At 40.1% G+C, this 16,850-nt stretch overlaps 1 protein-coding gene across 1 annotated transcript; it reads left to right on the forward strand.

Moving 5' to 3' along the window:
* The first annotated feature begins 4,671 nt into the window (after nucleotides 1-4,671).
* Nucleotides 4,672-16,501, forward strand: C3H1orf52 (chromosome 3 C1orf52 homolog). Its single transcript, XM_026004807.2, has 3 exons — nucleotides 4,672-5,450; nucleotides 6,108-6,306; nucleotides 12,596-16,501. Exons 1-3 carry the CDS (start codon nucleotides 5,175-5,177, stop codon nucleotides 12,667-12,669), a joined length of 549 nt encoding a protein of 182 aa, XP_025860592.1. The 5' UTR covers nucleotides 4,672-5,174; the 3' UTR covers nucleotides 12,670-16,501.
* Nucleotides 16,502-16,850: the final 349 nt, after the last annotated feature.

Raw genomic sequence — 16,850 nt, forward strand, 5'->3', positions numbered from 1 at the left:
ATAATTCTATCTTAATCAATAGACTTTATTTTTTAGCATGGTTTTAGATTTGTAGAAACATTGAGCAGAAAGTACAGTTTCCATATGCCCCCACTTCCTCTGTTTTCCATTTTCATATCTTGCATTAGTGTGGTATATTCGTTAGAATTGATTAACTAGTCTTGAAACATTATTAACTAAACTTAGTAGTTTACATTAGGATCCACTCTGTGCTGTGCACTTGTATAGTTTGGTTGTCTCTTTTTTTTTTTTTTAAGATTTTACTTATCTATAGCAGCACATGCACTAGCAGAAAGAGAGGCAGACTGAGAGGAGAGAATCCTCCAGCAGACTCCCCACTGAGCGTGGACTTGGATGCAGGGCTTGATCCTGTGACCCTGAGATCATAACCTGAGCCAAAATCAAGAGTCAGACTCTTAACCGACTGAGACACTGTGGCCCCCCAGTTCTATGGGTTTTGTTAAATGCGTAAAGTCATCTATCCACCAGTATGATATCATACAGGACAGTTTCACTGCCCTAAAAATTTCCTGTGTTCCACTTACTCATCTCTTCCTTTTCCCTCCCCCTTCCAACCCTGGCAACCACTGATCCTTTTATTGTCTCTGTGGTTTTGTTTTTTCCAAAATGTCACATAGTTGGAATCATATGTAGCCCAAGTAGTATGTGGCCTAAGTTTTCTCCATGTCTATTCATGGTGAACACACCTCTTACTTTTGGTCAGTATGTTGGTCTTAGTTCAAGGTCAAACACTGGCAAATTAGGAACAGGCCAGAATAATGGCAAATTTTTGTTTTGTTTCAGTTTTTTTTAAGAAGTGTTTTGGCTCTGTTTGGGATTTGGGGATTTATTTTGATAAACAGATTTTGTTAAATTTTAACTAATTACCAATCTTTTGTGTTTAGTGATTTCTGTCCCCTGTTTTAGAAATTTTTTCTTCTCTCAATGTCATGATGGTATTTTCCTGTTTTTTTCTGGAAACTTAGTTATTTTAGTTTCATAATTGGCCATATAATTCATTATGAAGTGATTTCTATGTATGGTGTAAGGTAGAAGCCAAGTCTTACAGGTGCTGGCTTTTAACCTAAGCAATTTCAAAGGGAGCAGAAAGTTCTAGGCTATGGTATTATCTTGTATCAGTAGATAAATATATACACTTTTGATTTTGGGGAAAAAAAGCAAACCAAGAAGCAAATCAATCTATAGTTGTTGAGTGTAAACTTATGAAGGCTATCTGAAAGGAGAGCTAAAACAAACTCGGGATAAAGTAAATGACTCAAAATCACACAACTTTTTAGGATAAAAATATTTGGCTCCACAGTCCATGCTCTTTCCATAACTCCATCCTCTTCTTAGCATTTCTTTCATGACAGGAAGTTAAGAGTGGGGATTATGTATTTTTTCAGTCATTAATTTAGTGATTATCGAGTATCTATTCTAGGTGTTGGAGATACAGTGATAAAGTCTGTGTCCTCAAAAAATTCACATTCTAGCTGGGGAAGATAAAATATAAACATGGAAACCTAGGTAATTCTAGTTGCCATGGATACAAATAGGGCATGTGTGAGTTAAAACATAACTTGGGAAAGAGTATAGGTAGCACCATCAGGGAAGTCCTCTCAGACCAGGTGGCAGTTGAGCTGAGATGTATCCAAAAGACACAGAAACCAGCTTAAAGGGGCTCCCACAGGCCAAATCCAGAATAATTTCAACATCAAAATAAATAATAATAGTTTAGGGCAGCCCGGGTGGCTCTGGTTTAGCACTGCCTTTAGCCCAGGGCCTGATCCTGGAGACCTGGGATCAAGTCCCACATCGGGCTCCCTGCATGGAGCCGGCTTCTCCCTCTGCCTGTGTCTCTGCCTCTCTCTCTTTCTGTCTCTCATGAATAAATAAATAAATACAATCTTTTAAAAAATAATAATAGTTTATAGATCATTGGATAAAATAAGAAACCATGAGTCCATGCTAATATAAATGGACAAATAATGTGATGAAGAATGGGATATTGACCTAGTCTCAAATATCTCCCTACAAAACACTTATTAATTAAAAAGGGCAAAAGTAACTTGATGGTAGAAAAGCCTGCCAGATACTACCTTAAACAAAAGATCAGGGGCACCTGGCTGTCTCAGCTGGTAGAGCATGTGACTCTTGATCTTGGGGTTGTGAGTTTGAGCCCCCCACGTTGGGTGTAGAGACTACTTAAAATCCTTTAAAAAATGGTTAAAATCATCAGTACTGAAGCAAATGAAATCACATGCCTACTGATTGGATGCAATGAGAAGAACACACCACCACTTTCATAAAATTCTTTTTTTTTTTTTTTAAGGATTTTATTTATTTATTCGACAGAGAGAGAGCACAAGCAGGTGGAGCAGCAGGGAGAGGGAAAAGCAGGCTTCCCCCTGAGCAGAGGGCTCAATGTGGGCCTTGACGCCAGGATCATGACCTGAGCTGAAGCCAGACATTCAACCAACTGAGCCACCCAGGCGCCCCCAGTTTCATGATATTCTTAAAGATTTGTAACCTGCATTTCATCACCAAGACAAATTAAGGCATCTTCTACAAGATACTGTTCTATAATCTTAATGTCAAGATCATGAATGTTAGACTGAAAGGCCATTTCAGGTTGAAGGAGATGAAGAGACATGGCCACTAAATACAATGCATGAATCTAAACAACTTTAAAGATTATTAAATGTTATGAAAATTAGCAAGCAAGAAAGAAGAATAGTAGAGGTTGAATTGGTAATAAGTGTTTGAACTCAGACTATATTTTAAATTTGAAATGATAAGACTTAGTGACTTTTGACTTGAGCATCTGGATTAATAATGCTGTAATTTGGGGTGCCTGGCTGGCATAGTCTATAGAGCTTATGACTCTTGATCTCAGGGTCATGAGTTCAAGCCCCACGTTGGGTACAGAGATTCTCACAAGTAATGGTAATACTGCTTCTCCCTCTGCCTATGTCTCTGCCTCTTTCTGTGTGTCTCTCATGAATAAATAAAAAAAAATTTTTTTTAAAAAGAGCCACAAGATACACGTGGTTATCTTAATGTCAGTTTTACTCAATAACATCATTTTAAATATTTTTATATATTAAACTAAAAGCTGTATTAGAGACTAGTATATAAAATCTGCATACATTTTCAAAATATTATACTATATGCCCCCAAGATTTTATGCTCATGGAGCTCCAGGCCACACTGTATCAGTTTTACCTATGGAGGGGCTGGAGACTGAGGTCAGCCATATATAGGCAATCAACTATGTCTACTATATCTACGTGACTGAACTCCAGTTAAAACACTGGACACCAAGGCTTGGGTGAATCTCCTGGTTAGCAATACTCCATGCATACTATCACATATCTTTGTTAATACCATCTACACCTTTATGGGGAAAGGACATTGGAAGCTCTGTGTGTGGAAATCTGGGCTCTACCCCTTGCACCTCTTTCCTTGGCTGATTTTAATTTGTATCCCTTTGCTGCAATAAACCACAAGCAAAAGTAAAATAGCTTCCAGTGAGTTTTGGGAGTCCTTTTAGCAAAAACTTGCAATCGGTGTCAGAAGTGAGGATGGTTTTGGGTACCCCCAAACTTTGCATTTTGGGACCATCATCTTCCTCTGTCAACACAGGTATCTGGATAGAAAATTTTGAGAAAACCCCTAGAGCTATACACTTATAAGTTATCATAACCCACATTATTTATGGATCATCTACTCAGTGAAAGGCACTGAGCTGGGTACCAAGAATATAAAACTGAACGAAACACAGTCTGGCTCCTCCACCTGGGAAAGAGGAGTGAACAAGACAGACCCTATCTCTGCCCCCTGGAGCCTGCCTCCCACAGGAACAGCAAATCATGAAGGAGTGTATCATCTGAAGGAGCGGTCCTCCTTCCCTGGGGTCTGTAAATGTTTCCAAACAGTTTTATCACTTTAAGTATCACTCCCTCTTAGATCACCGGGAGGAGTCCAAGATTTCTAGTTTCCTTGGTGACTAGGTTACATCATTTACTGAGACAGGGTACACATACAGAAACAAGTCATAAGGAAAGACAAGCTACTGATCTAGTAAGTGGGTGTCTGAGGCCCCCGCAGGATGTCCACATGGAAAGTTTAGGAGCCAAGTGGAGGTCTGGTCCAGAGGATGGATGGAAAGATTGCGGTTGGAGACCCAGATTCGGGAGCCACAAACATAAGGGAGTTAAGGTCATGGAAGGAGACCGGCTGACTCGCAACTTTGAATTGCCCTGTACAAAATGAGAAGTGTTGCTGAAAGATGGTATAATATGTTGGGAAACACCACATACACTGCAAAGCAAAACTGAAAAGAGGCTGACAAGGAGAAGCCAGAGTTTGGAAGCCGCGCTGAGCAGCGAGATACAACCCAAGAGGAATTTCATCAAAGATAGTTGTTCAGAGCCCACGTGGATGGGGTCAAGGCGGGAGGATTTAGTCTGTGACTTAAGTCCACCACCCATAGAGGGCTTGCAGGATGACTGAGGGAAGCAAGCACACGGAGACTAATTTTCATTTTGACGAGGAGATGCAGTGGGATCAGAAAGAAATGCTGGCGTCCCCGGGGCAATGGTTAAGGTGGAGTGGCAGTAAAAAAAAAAAAAAAAAAAAAAAATTCTTATGTCTTGTGTGCCTTTATTTACTTCTTTAAAGATTTTATTCATTCATGAGAGACACATGGAGAGAGAGGCAGAGACACAGACAGAGGAGGAGCAGGCTCCGTGCAGGGAGCCCGACGTGGGACTCGATCCCGGGTCTCCAGGATCACGCCCTGGGCCGAAGGCAGGCGCTCCACCGCCCTGCCACCCGGGCGTCCCTCTCAGGTGCCTTTAATAGACTCCTACTGACTTTGATATTGAAAACTTGAAATTTGATATTGAAATTTGAAAGTTCGGTTGGGATCAGGGCTTCAGGACTTGCCTCTTCCCGGGGCTCCAGGAGGGCGCACAAGCAGCCCCGCGGGGAAGCGAGCGCTCCAGCCTCCAGCCCCGGGCTCCCGTCCGGCTGCAGGAGCGCGGCGCGGCCGTCAGGGGGCGCAGGCCCCGCGGCTCTACCGCAAGCCTTGGGGCGGAGCCAACCGCGGGGCGGGCCCTGGAGCAGCTTCCGGCTTCCGGCCGGGCCCGCGGTCGTCGCGCGCAGCCGTCATGGCGGCGGAGGAGAAGGACCCTCTGAGCTACTTCGCGGCTTACGGCAGCAGCAGCTCCGGCTCCTCGGGCGAGGAGGATAACAGCGAGCCGGAGGAAGCAAACCGCAGGGCCCCAGATCCTGCGAAGTCGGCGGGCGGCTGCGGGAACGAGGCGGAGAAGCGGCTGCCGGGCCCCGACGAACTGTTCCGGAGCGTGACTCGCCCGGCCTTTCTCTACAATCCGCTCAACAAGCAGATAGACTGGGAGAGGCACGTCGTCAAGGCGCCCGAGGAGGTGAGGCTCCCGACCCGGTTTCCGGTCGTGGCCCCGGCCTCCGCCCCCTGCCTCCTCAGCCCGCTCCTGGGGACCGACCGTTCGTCCCCTCACACGCAGTCACCCCCTGCGGGACGCCGCCCCGCCCCCCTCCGGCCCCGGGGAGCCCGCGCCCCCTGCCCCCAGCCTGGTGGGTGTCAGCCCGGCCCGCAGCCCCCGCCCCCTGGTGAGGAGACCCAGACCTCCGCGCTCGGTGCCCCGACCCCGCGCTGCGAGGACTAACGGTGGTGACTCCCCCGCCCCCCCCGCTGCAGCTTCTCCCCGAGACCCCTTCCCTTTGACGCCGAAGTTGCCTGCGGTGCTGCCTCCAAGACAGTGTCTGCTGCAGCCTCCTGAAGGGGTCAGCCTTGGCGTAGTATCTCTGAGACTGGATTCTTCTTTGGTAACTAAAAGTTATTAGCTTTATTCGTATAGGGAACCCTTTGGCTTTTTCACTTAACAGTATTGTGGTTTTTGATGGAAAAGAAATGTCTTTAAGCCTTAAACGAAAATTAAAAAAAAAAAAAAAAAAGTCAGCCTGAACAATGAGCGGACGGCAGGGAGGTGCATGTGCCCCTACGGATGGATTGTTAGGAACCCCGGTTCGTCACGGTGCTTCTTAATGTGTTTGCTTAACAGCCTCCCAAGGAGTTCAAAATCTGGAAGTCAAACTATGTACCACCTCCAGAGACCTACACTACTGAGAAGAGACCTCCCCCCCCAGAGCTGGATATGGCAATAAAATGGTCCAACATCTATGAGGACAATGGCGATGATGCCCCACAGAACGCTAAGAAGGCGAGGCTTCTGCCCGAAGGGGAGGAGACCGTGGAATCAGGTAAGGCAAGTCAGACCCCCTAGATAGAAAATACCTTTGGGTCCTCGTGACGAGTTTAAAAACAAGGAGACACTCAACGAGTGAAATTTAAATTCAGCGATTGCACAAATTTAGTTTTGTCACGACTGTGTACGAGCTTTTGCTCTGTATGTTAGGATTCGTGTGTGATGATCGCTTTTGCTGTAGCTGTGAGAAAGATTTGTGTAAAGTCGGCTCTGAAGCGAATCTCTGAAAGCTCAACCAGTAGTAGTATCTACTGTGTTTTAGAGGAAAAAATAATAATAATAATTGTAAGTTCTTCAGGCTTTAGAGTGAAATCTCTGACAGTCTCAACCAGGAGTATATATGTGATTTATGGTGCCTTTTTAAAACAGAGCCAGCTAACTCAGCGGTTTAGTGCCGCCTTCAGCCTGGGGCCTGAACCTGGGGACCTGGGATTGAGTCCCAGGTCAGGCTCCCTGCATGGAGCCTGCTTCTCCCTCTGCCTGTGTCTCTCTGCCTCTCTCTGTCTGTCTGTCTCTCTCTCTCTCTTTCTCTGTGTCTCTCATTAATAAATAAAATCTTTAAAAAAAAAAAAAAAAAAAAAAACAGAGCCAGCTAATTCATGGATTCTTGTGATTGCAGCTTTGAAGAGCTAAAGGCTTCAATTTATATTAAAGTAGTTGTGGTTTAAAGCCAAAATTAGTGTGACAAATGAAGTTAATTGAGTCTTACGACATAGTAGTAATAGGAAGATAATGACTTAGTTGTTGACTTGTTTGTATCATAATTTCATCTCATATTTAGAGTATAGGTAACCACAGTGATCTCTGCTTACACGCTTTAAACCAGCTCCCCAATTCCATCCTTCAACACTGCAGCTAGTGATCACTTTCTAGAAGTCATGTCTGATTATGTAATTCACCTGCTTAAAATCCTTCACCAGCATAGAGTCCAAGCCCTCTGATAGGTCCTGCCCTTCTCTCCACTTTCAATTCAAACAGTGCTTTTTCTAGCACTTTAAGATCTTAAAATTGAAAACTGAATAGACCGTACTATCTTATGGTTCCCTGACATTTTTTTTAGTCCAGAAAGTTCTTCCTTCCCTCTTTGGCTGATAAACACATTCATCCTTCAAAATCCAATTCAAGGAAGAAAAAAATACTAGCATCTACCTCAAATTATTTGCTCCTCTATACTCTGTATGTGCTAATGCGGTTGATTGCATTTATCATCCTTTGTGAGATTATTTGTTCCTAAGTCTATCTCCTTTATGAAAATGAGTTCCTTTACAGTTTGTAGTACATTTTAAGTATTCAGTGAGTCATAGTTGAATTGGACTAAGTATTTGGACTACCATTTTTATGAAACATGCCAGCTAAACAAATTTCTTATGTTCTCATAAATCAAGGGCTACTTACTTAGTTCCTTTTACAACCAGCAGAAGGTATTAAGAAAAAGAATGACTAACTGGTAGGAGCTCTTCAGTTTTGATTCTATTTGGCCTTTCCATTTCTTTCACTGATTTTCCGGCATGGATTAGAAGTCACTAATGAAGGCATATCTTTAGTAAATGGCATCCTTTTAGAGATGCCAAATGAAGTTGGCATTTAAAGTATTGGGACACCTGGGTGGCTCTGCCTTCTGCTCAGGGCGTGATCCCTGGGTCCGGGGATCAAGTCCTGCATCAGCCTCCCTGCAGGGAGCCTGGTTCTCCCCCTGCCTACATCTTTCTTTGTTTCTCCTGAATAAGTAAATAAAAACTTTAAAAAATAAATAATAAAATACCTCATATTGCATAGCATTTTATGTAATTAATAAAAACCTTTTTGCATAAATAATGTTTATTTTTTTTAAAGATTTTATTTATTCATAGAGACAGAAAGAGACAGAGACACACAGGCAGAGGGAGAAGCAGGCTCCATGCAGGAAGCCCAACGTGGGACTCGATCCCTGGTCTCCAGGATCACACCCCAGGCTGCAGGGGGCGCTAAACCGCTGCACCACCAGGGCTGCCCTGCATAAATAATGTTTAATCCTTACAACATGTGAAACCAGATAGGGAAATGGGGAAATGAGAGTTTAATGTGGCTTGTACATGGTCACAAAACTAGAAAATGCCAAGCTGTAAAATAGGAACTTTGACACAGTTTTTAAAATTTACTGTTCTTAACAACCTAGTACAGAAGTGTTACATGATTTTTTATTACTACTTTATAGACAAAGAAATAATCTCAGATTAAAGAACTGGCCTAAGGAAATTCACACATTTATAAAGAGTCAAAATTAGGGATTCCTGGGTGGCTCAGCGATTTAGCGCCTGCCTTTGGCCCAGGGCGTGGTCCCGGCATCCCACGATCAAGTCCCACATCGGGCTCCCTGCAGGGAGCCTGCTTCTCCCTCTACCTGTGTTTGTGCCTCTCTCTCTCTTTCTCTCTCTCTCTCTCTCTCTCTCTCTCTCTCATGAATAGATAAATATTTTAAAAAATCAGAAAAACATCCCACATACATGAACACTATGACTGAACATTAAGATACTTGTTCATAAGAATGAAGAAGAACCAAAGATCTGAGGACTAGCAGAATAATTCTTTAAAAACTTAAAAGTATTGGGGCACTGGGTGGCTCAGTGGTTGAGCATCTGCCTTTGGCTCAGGTCATGATCCTGGGGTCCCAGTGATGGAGTCCCATGTCGGGCTCCCTGCATGGAGCCTGTTTCTCCCTCTGCCTGTTTCTCTGCCCCCCCCCCCCCCCATGAATGAATAAATACAATTAAAAATAAAAAAAGGCAAAATTAGAGTTCAAATTCAGGCCTTTAAATGGAAATGATACCTCTTTAAGCTGCGGTTTATTCTGTTGATGTTTTTGCAAGCTGTAGTGCTCCAGTGGTAGTAGCTGTTCTGTAGGAAGAAAGATCACTAGAGTTGATATTTAAACTAGGGTAATATAGGCTGGTGTTCCATTGTTGTTGCTATATGGAAATGGTGAGGATTCTATACTAGGACAAACAAGCGGAAAAAATTCTTTTTTCCAGCTTGCCTATTGCATCCAAATAGAACAAGTTACAACTATGTGGCAAATAATACTGTTATTCTCATAATTTCTGTTCTTTTGATTATATGATGGTCCTCCACCAGAAAGTATACAGATGATATCAAATGACGAATGGACCCACTGTTCAGACAGTTTAAAACTGGATTATAAAGTTAAAAAAGATAATCTTGAAATCTTTAATTTGGACTCTGATGTTATTGAATATATCTTCTTTTTTAGATACTTTACTGTTTTTGTTTTTTAAGATTTTATTTATTAGAGAGCATACTCTCAAGCAGGGGGAGAGGCAAAGGGAGAGGGAGTAGACTCTGCACTGGGCAAGGAATCTGATGCTGGAGTCCATCCCAGGACCCCAAGATCATGACCTTAGCCGAACGAAGACAGATGTTTAACTGACTGAGCCACCCAGGTGCCCTAATACTTTCCTTTTTAGAAGTGATTTATGCTATTTCAGAATCCCATACCATGTTTACAAAGTCACTATAAAATCAGTCATTTTTTTATCTGTATTTTTTGACATACAAAATATCTTATTTAAGAAATTCTATACTTGGGACACCTGGGTGGCTCAGTGGTTTAGCGTCTGCTTTTGGTTCAGGTCGTGATCCTGGGGTCCTGGGATGGAGTCCCACATAAGGCTCCCCACAGAGAGCCTGCTTCTTCTTCTGCCTGTGTCTCTGCCTCTGTCTCTGTTTCTCATAAATAAATAAATAAAATCTTTAAAAAAATAAATTCCATACTCTTAAATTATCTAATTTTTAGCTTATGAAAATATTTTTATTATTCCTACACATTTTTTGCACTTCGGCTTTTTTTTGCCAGTTAACTCTTCCAGTTTTGTTTTGTTTTTTTAAGAGCTGGGAAAGATTCAAAACTCATCCAGGCTTGCTACTTACCAGTGCTTCTTGTTTGGTAACTGTGAAATGCAGATCAGTAAGGCTTAGATATTATTGACATGTACTTACCCATGAAATCCAAGTAAAGTAGCTAATCTTTTTTCTTTTTTTTAAGAATTTAGAAAGTTCAAAAAAAAAAAAAAAGAATTTAGAAAGTTCATATTAATAATGTAAACTTATTTACCTCAGGTGGCATGAATTCCATAATAGAAAAATTTTTTCCTTACTAATGCATTTTTAATATATGGCACAGAATAGAAACTCAATCTTGATAAATGAACATTTCAGGGTGGTTTTGTTTCCTTTTTCTTGCTATAGTTTTTAAGGCAATGCCTTGTTGTATCACTAGGTGGCATTAGTTCCTGTTCAAATTACTGATAGGAAATGATTTTTTCCAACCCTGGTAATTTGTATTTTTTGCTAATTCAGTAAATTTATTTAGATTTGCCAGAATAATAGCAGAAGTATCTCACAGTCATCTTTTTAATAATATGTCAACAGTGGATTTTACAGCATAGCTAGTAATTTCAATTTTTATACTATGATGATAATCTCAAAGTCAAGCAAAGATGTTAATTAAACTCCAGTTAAAAAACAAACACCTTGAGGATGCCTGGGTGGCTCAGCGGTGCATGATTCTGGGGTTGGGAATCGAGTCCCACATTGGGCTTCTTGCAGGGAGCCTGCTTCTCCCTCTATGTCTCTGTCTCTGTCTGTCTGTCTCTCTCTCATGAATAAATAAATAAAATATTTAAAAAATAAACACCTTAATGTGCCTGAGTGGCTCAGTTGGTTAAGCAGCTGCTTTCGGCTCAGGTCATTATTCAGGAGTCCCAGGATGAGCCCTGCATACCATTCCCCACTCAGTCCAGAGTCTGCTTCTCCCTCTGACCCTTCCCCTTCTCATGCGCGTGCTCTCTCTGTCTCTCTCTCTCTCTCTCACTCAAATAAGTAAATAAAATCTTCAAAAACAAAAAGAACAAAGGCCTTGGCTTATTTGAGCTGTGTGCCGTATCAGTTGATTTGTATATTATGTTTATGTATACATGATAAACTACTGGTTAAAACTAAGAATCTGGGGCGGCCCTGTTGGCTCAGCGGTTTAGCGCCACCTGCAGCCCGGGTGTGATCCTGGAGACTGAGGATCGAATCCCACTTCTGGCTCCCTACATGGAGCCTGCTTCTCCCTCTGCCTGTGTCTCTGCCTCTCTCTCTGTGTCTCTATGAATAAATAAGTAAATAAATAAATAAATATAAAAAAAAAAAAACTAAGAATCTGTAAATTCTTCGAGGATGGTTCATTGATTTGAATTTTATTTTATCTTGCTGCCTATGTAAATCCTTAAATGCTTTATGAAATATATGAATAACATCGCCATATTGTGCTTGAAGATGAATGAAGATGTGTTTATCATCTGCTGTTGATTCTAATAATTCTCCGCATCAACAAAGGAGATATTCTGAGTATGGTAGTGTTAGCAGAAGGGAATTGAAGGCTTAGGTTGTAAATGTATTTGCTCCATAAGGAGTTTATGGTGTGATATAAGCAGCTTTCCCCCAATTTTTAATTTTTATTATTTTTATTAAGTAAGCTCTATTCCCATTGTGAGGCTTGAACTCAAAACCCCAAGATCAAGAGTCGCATGCTCCACTGACTGAGCCAGCCAGGCACTGCAGTTTCCCATTATTTTAATATGAAGGCCCCTTTCAACATCAGAATATTTTATAGATCACCACAGGATAGTTGTTGAACTGGCTATCTGTTGTTTGGTTGAGAAAATAAAGCCAAAAGTGCAGTGAATCCAATAATGTGCTTAAAATAAATTTGTATTTTAAAATTTATAACTTCTACATGTTACTCTGTCTTTATGGAGTTCTTAACATAAAGCCACACATATGTTCAGAAAGAATACAGCTTCGGTGAAACATCTACCTGTGAGTGCTTTTTAAATTTCAAAATAAAGGGGGGGGGGGCTAAAAATAGGAAAGGGAGTTGTTTTGCAGAGAGAGAAAGCAGATTAGAAGAGAAAGAACAGTCGATGGTCACTTAAATAATGTCATGGTTAGATTGATACTCTTCTCTGGTAAAAAGAATAGAAATGTGTCCTATTTTTACAACATGTAGATTATTTAAATATATACAAGGTGTATACTGTAGAATATTTGGGAATAGGTTTTTTTCAGAACAAGTCTGATTTTCTCATTTTAAACATTTAAATATAGAACTAAAAGGTCACTTAATTTTTAGTTTTTATTAGGGAACTGAAAGAAATGAGGATAATGATTTTTGTCTAAAGTCAATGAAATTTTAATACTTTTTAAAAAAATTACTGATTGAAACTTTTTCTTTCCTGTTTAAGATGATGAAAAAGATGAGCATACTTCTAAAAAGCGCAAAGTAGAACCAGGAGAACCAACAAAGAAGAAAAAGTAGAAAACAACAAATGACAAGAATTTCTGGACTGCAAAACTTGTTGAAACGGTTTTTTTGGGCAGATTAAGTTGACATTTTAAATTATTATGAAACAACATCTCCATGAAAGAACATGTTAATTAACTAATAATAAGTATTGCTGTGGGAACTGTCCACTGTAGAATTCATTTTTTTATTTAAAACTTTATTTAAAACTCAAGTGGTGATTTGTGATTGTGAAATTGACAACACATGGAAGCATTCTGGCTATCACAGAATTGGTGACATGCTTTGAGTTTTGTCACATGTCGACATGCCAATGTCCTATGAACCTTTTATAAAGGAATATATTTTTAAAGTAAATATATTGTAATGTACTGTGAACTTGTAGGGTGCTTTTCAACAGTGTTTGTACAGTGTAAATAGATCATGGAAATAAAATTACTTATTCAATATTACTATTATTGCATAGCATTAACATTTGATTATTTTCTGTGACAGGTACCCTCTTTGCCATGTGATGTTTTAATAGTAGGTTTGACCATCTAGGGAGTGCCTCCTTTGTTCAGGTGCTTTGTGTGGATACTATTTCTCTGATCCTCAAACAACCAGATAAAGCAGGTATTAGTGGCTTCATTTTTTAATAAAGAGAGATGAACTTATCCAAGATTCCACAACAAGTGAGCAATGATTTTTGGGATTTAATTCAGGACACTTGAACTCCAAAATCATCACCCTAACCCACCTACCCAGCAAGAAGAATTTCATTGCCTTTTTGGGACTACAGTTGTCATGTCTTCAGGTGCTCTTTCTGGTTAGGGAGATCTTCCCTGATTGTATTCCTGCACTTTATTGAGTAAGCCTTATGTGATGGTTATTCATTAATTTCCCTGGTTAATAGTTTTCTGAAGATAAAGATTCTCTATAAAGAATTGCCAGATGTAGCAAATAAAAATACAGGAGACACCCAGTTAAATTTGAATTTTAGATAAACAACAATGTTTTGAATGGGCAATATTTGGGACATACTTAACTAAAAATTTGTTTATCTGAGTCTCCGATTTAACCAAGCATCTTGTGTTTTATCTGACAACACTACTTCTATTGTTTTTTCTATATGTCTCCTATTTTAATGCTTTGCATAGAGTGATAATCAAAATCAGCAAGGGATAGGAAATTGATAATCTTACTTCTGTAGTCCTGGATCAGTGCAGTTACTTATAGCATTTTGAACTATGAAAAGGAGAGGCTATATGTTGTATCAATCCTTCCATGAATCTTCATGCCTTTATTTTATTTATTTATTTTTTAAGATTTTTTTTGAGAGACACGGGGAGAGAGAGAGAGGCAGAGACACAGGCAGAGGGAGAAGCAGGCTCCATGTGGGACTTGATCCCAGGACTCTAGGATCACACTCTGGGCTGAAAGCAGGCTCTAAACCGCTGAGCCACCTTCTGAAGAAGGCATCCTTCTTCATGCCTTTAAGAGACCAGAGTTATTACAGGACCCTGCACATTTAGTGTATAAGAAAAATTAAAGACATTGGTCTTTAAGTTTTTTTGAAAATTTCCTCAATCCAGTTGTTTTTCTTCAATACTGGAAAAACCGTATTTGAAAAACTACAAATTTTTTTAAATTGGGAACATGGATCAAGTAGATTAAAATTTGTAGAAGTCATTAAAAGTGATGGTGCTAGCCATGGTGTTTTGTGAAATGAGGAAGGAATGTAACAGTATGATAGCTTCCAGTACATCTCAAACTTACAAAAACTATTTATATTCTAGCTTCATAGTTGTATGATTCCCAGAATTGAAGCAATTGGTAGGGCAAGAAACTTCTTGTTTAAAGCCTTTGTATATGAATAATTTGGAGGGCTATAGTATCATATTAGGGAGTGGCATCAAGTGATTAGTCATGACTCCAGTGTGACACCAAACTAAACAAATGGAATTATAATTGTGAGTCTGTGATTCCCAAGTCTAGAGAAATCTATTATCTGGATACATGTATTAGTGGAGCAGATATCTCAAGAAATTACAGGATTTAAAAATTAGCATGAAGGCAGATCTCACACCAAAGCCAAACAAAACCCAGCAAGCTACTTACTGTCTGGATATCTAGCCTCTTTTTACCACCCATTGGTTCAACTTCCAACTTACATAATTTAGTTTGTGACAGAACAAAACCTCACTAGATCAGTCCCTATTGATGCTTTCAGCCCCCCTTCTAGAATTTAACACAATGGGGTTTGTGGGGAGGAATAAATACCACTTTTTTGGAAGGGGATTTGGTATTTCAGGGCAGGTAGTGGCTACACTTGTGAGCTCATTAAGCACCTGCTGGGAGATGTACACCTATGTGAATAGTGTAATTTAGGACGGGGGAGATACAATTTAGGAAGAAGGAAGCTAAATACTTTGGAGTGATCTGATTTTGCCATTTGTATCTCCTTGGGTTTCTTTTCAAAATATGGCCAAAAAGCAGAAGGGGAAAGAGGACTCTATCTGTATTGTTTCTTTTTTAGAGAATCCAGTCACTTGATAAAGTTGATTGTTTCCTCATCTTTAAGGAAATTAAGCCATACCAGGCATAAATGACTTTCTTTTGTGCAAGGATAAAATTTGAGAAGAACTAAGCATTTGTGGGCCATATTTTAAATTCAAAGTGTTAATAGCATTATGGAGTTTTGTGGAAAACGTTCTAGCTGGAATCAACGTTACTGAGAAAATCAACACTGATTTTTAGCCATTAAAATACTAATATTTGCAAACTTACAACTTTCTTGTCTAAATCCTTAATGCTGTGTAGTGCTTTTTAATTCACAAAGTTCAATCACAGTATTTTAGTTTCCAAAAACCTAATGAGGTAGGCTTTATCATTACCAAATTAGAGAAATGAGAAACCGGTCCAGCCAAAGGCAATATACCCACAAATACAAGAGTTAGCTTCAGAGCTCAGGTTAGAATCTGTAATCTCATTATATATAAAATTTATGGAGTACTTCTGGTACAAAGCACTGTTAGGAACAAAGGACCCATTTTTATTTTAGCAAAATCACATTGGTAGCCATAAGGAGAAAGGACATGTAGGGACTGAGACCAGTTGCAGTAGTTCGGTAGAGCAGTATCTGCATGAGCGAAGGCATTGGCGAAGAGGCGGGTATGAGAAACTGATAGTCCTTGTTAGTTGGATATAGTGGCTGAGAGTGAGGTTTCCTTTTATTGCAAACTTTATTTATTTATATATATAATTAAAATGTCAATGGGCTATAATCCAGGTTTGGACATGACCTGCACATAAAACATGTTGCCATACCATTTAGACACAAAGCCCTATTAGAGATATTTAAAAGTATCTACAGCTATCTGAATGCAAAGTCAAAATTTTGACTAATTGAAACCACAGCTGGACTTCGGTGTCACTGGTGGTATTTTGGGTTTTAGCCTTTTGTGTCCATACTGAACTGCTTCCCTACTTAGTACAGAAGTTCCAGACATTCTTACCAAAAAAAGTGTTAAATTCCCAGCAAGAGGTTTGGACTTTTCATTATATTCTAAAGTTTTCTCTCTTCTCATTACATAGTTTTCCCAATTTGAAGCATTGCATTGCATTGTAAAAAAACAAAAAAAACAAAAAAAAAACCCCAAAAACCAAGAAGCATTTGTATGTCCAGTCCACAGAGAAGGGTGTCTGCCTGTTTTCATTGACTAAAATGACGCCTGGTACATAAGACGCACTCTACAATTCCTGATTGTTGATGATGAACTGAATTTTCACCTCTGGTTTGGGAGTGATCCTCCAGAGGCTTGTGTTTTCAGTTATATGGGCCAATAAATCTTGACAATTTAAACCAGTTTGAGTTCAGTTTTCTGTCATTTTCTATAAAAACATCCTAATTGATGTGAAGCTCTTTTTAACTCCTTGGTTTCTCGCAAGGCCCCACGCTGTCCTGGTTCTCTTCTCCATCTCTGCTCTAGCTTCTTCCTTGCCAGTTGCCCAGAACACCAAAGTTCTCTACCCTGGTTCTCGACGATTTCAGCGGAGTTCACAGCTACCACAATTAGTAACTCTGAGGTCTCCCTATACTGTATGGCTCGCCAGAATGTTCTTGTAAAACCCTAGATTTCTGTATCCAGTTGTACATCTCAGCTTGAGTCTCAGGCCCCTCACATACTGTATGTGCAAAACCGAGCACACTGTGT

Source organism: Vulpes vulpes, chromosome 3, assembly GCF_048418805.1.
Source record: "Vulpes vulpes isolate BD-2025 chromosome 3, VulVul3, whole genome shotgun sequence".
Lineage (NCBI taxonomy): Eukaryota > Metazoa > Chordata > Mammalia > Carnivora > Canidae > Vulpes > Vulpes vulpes.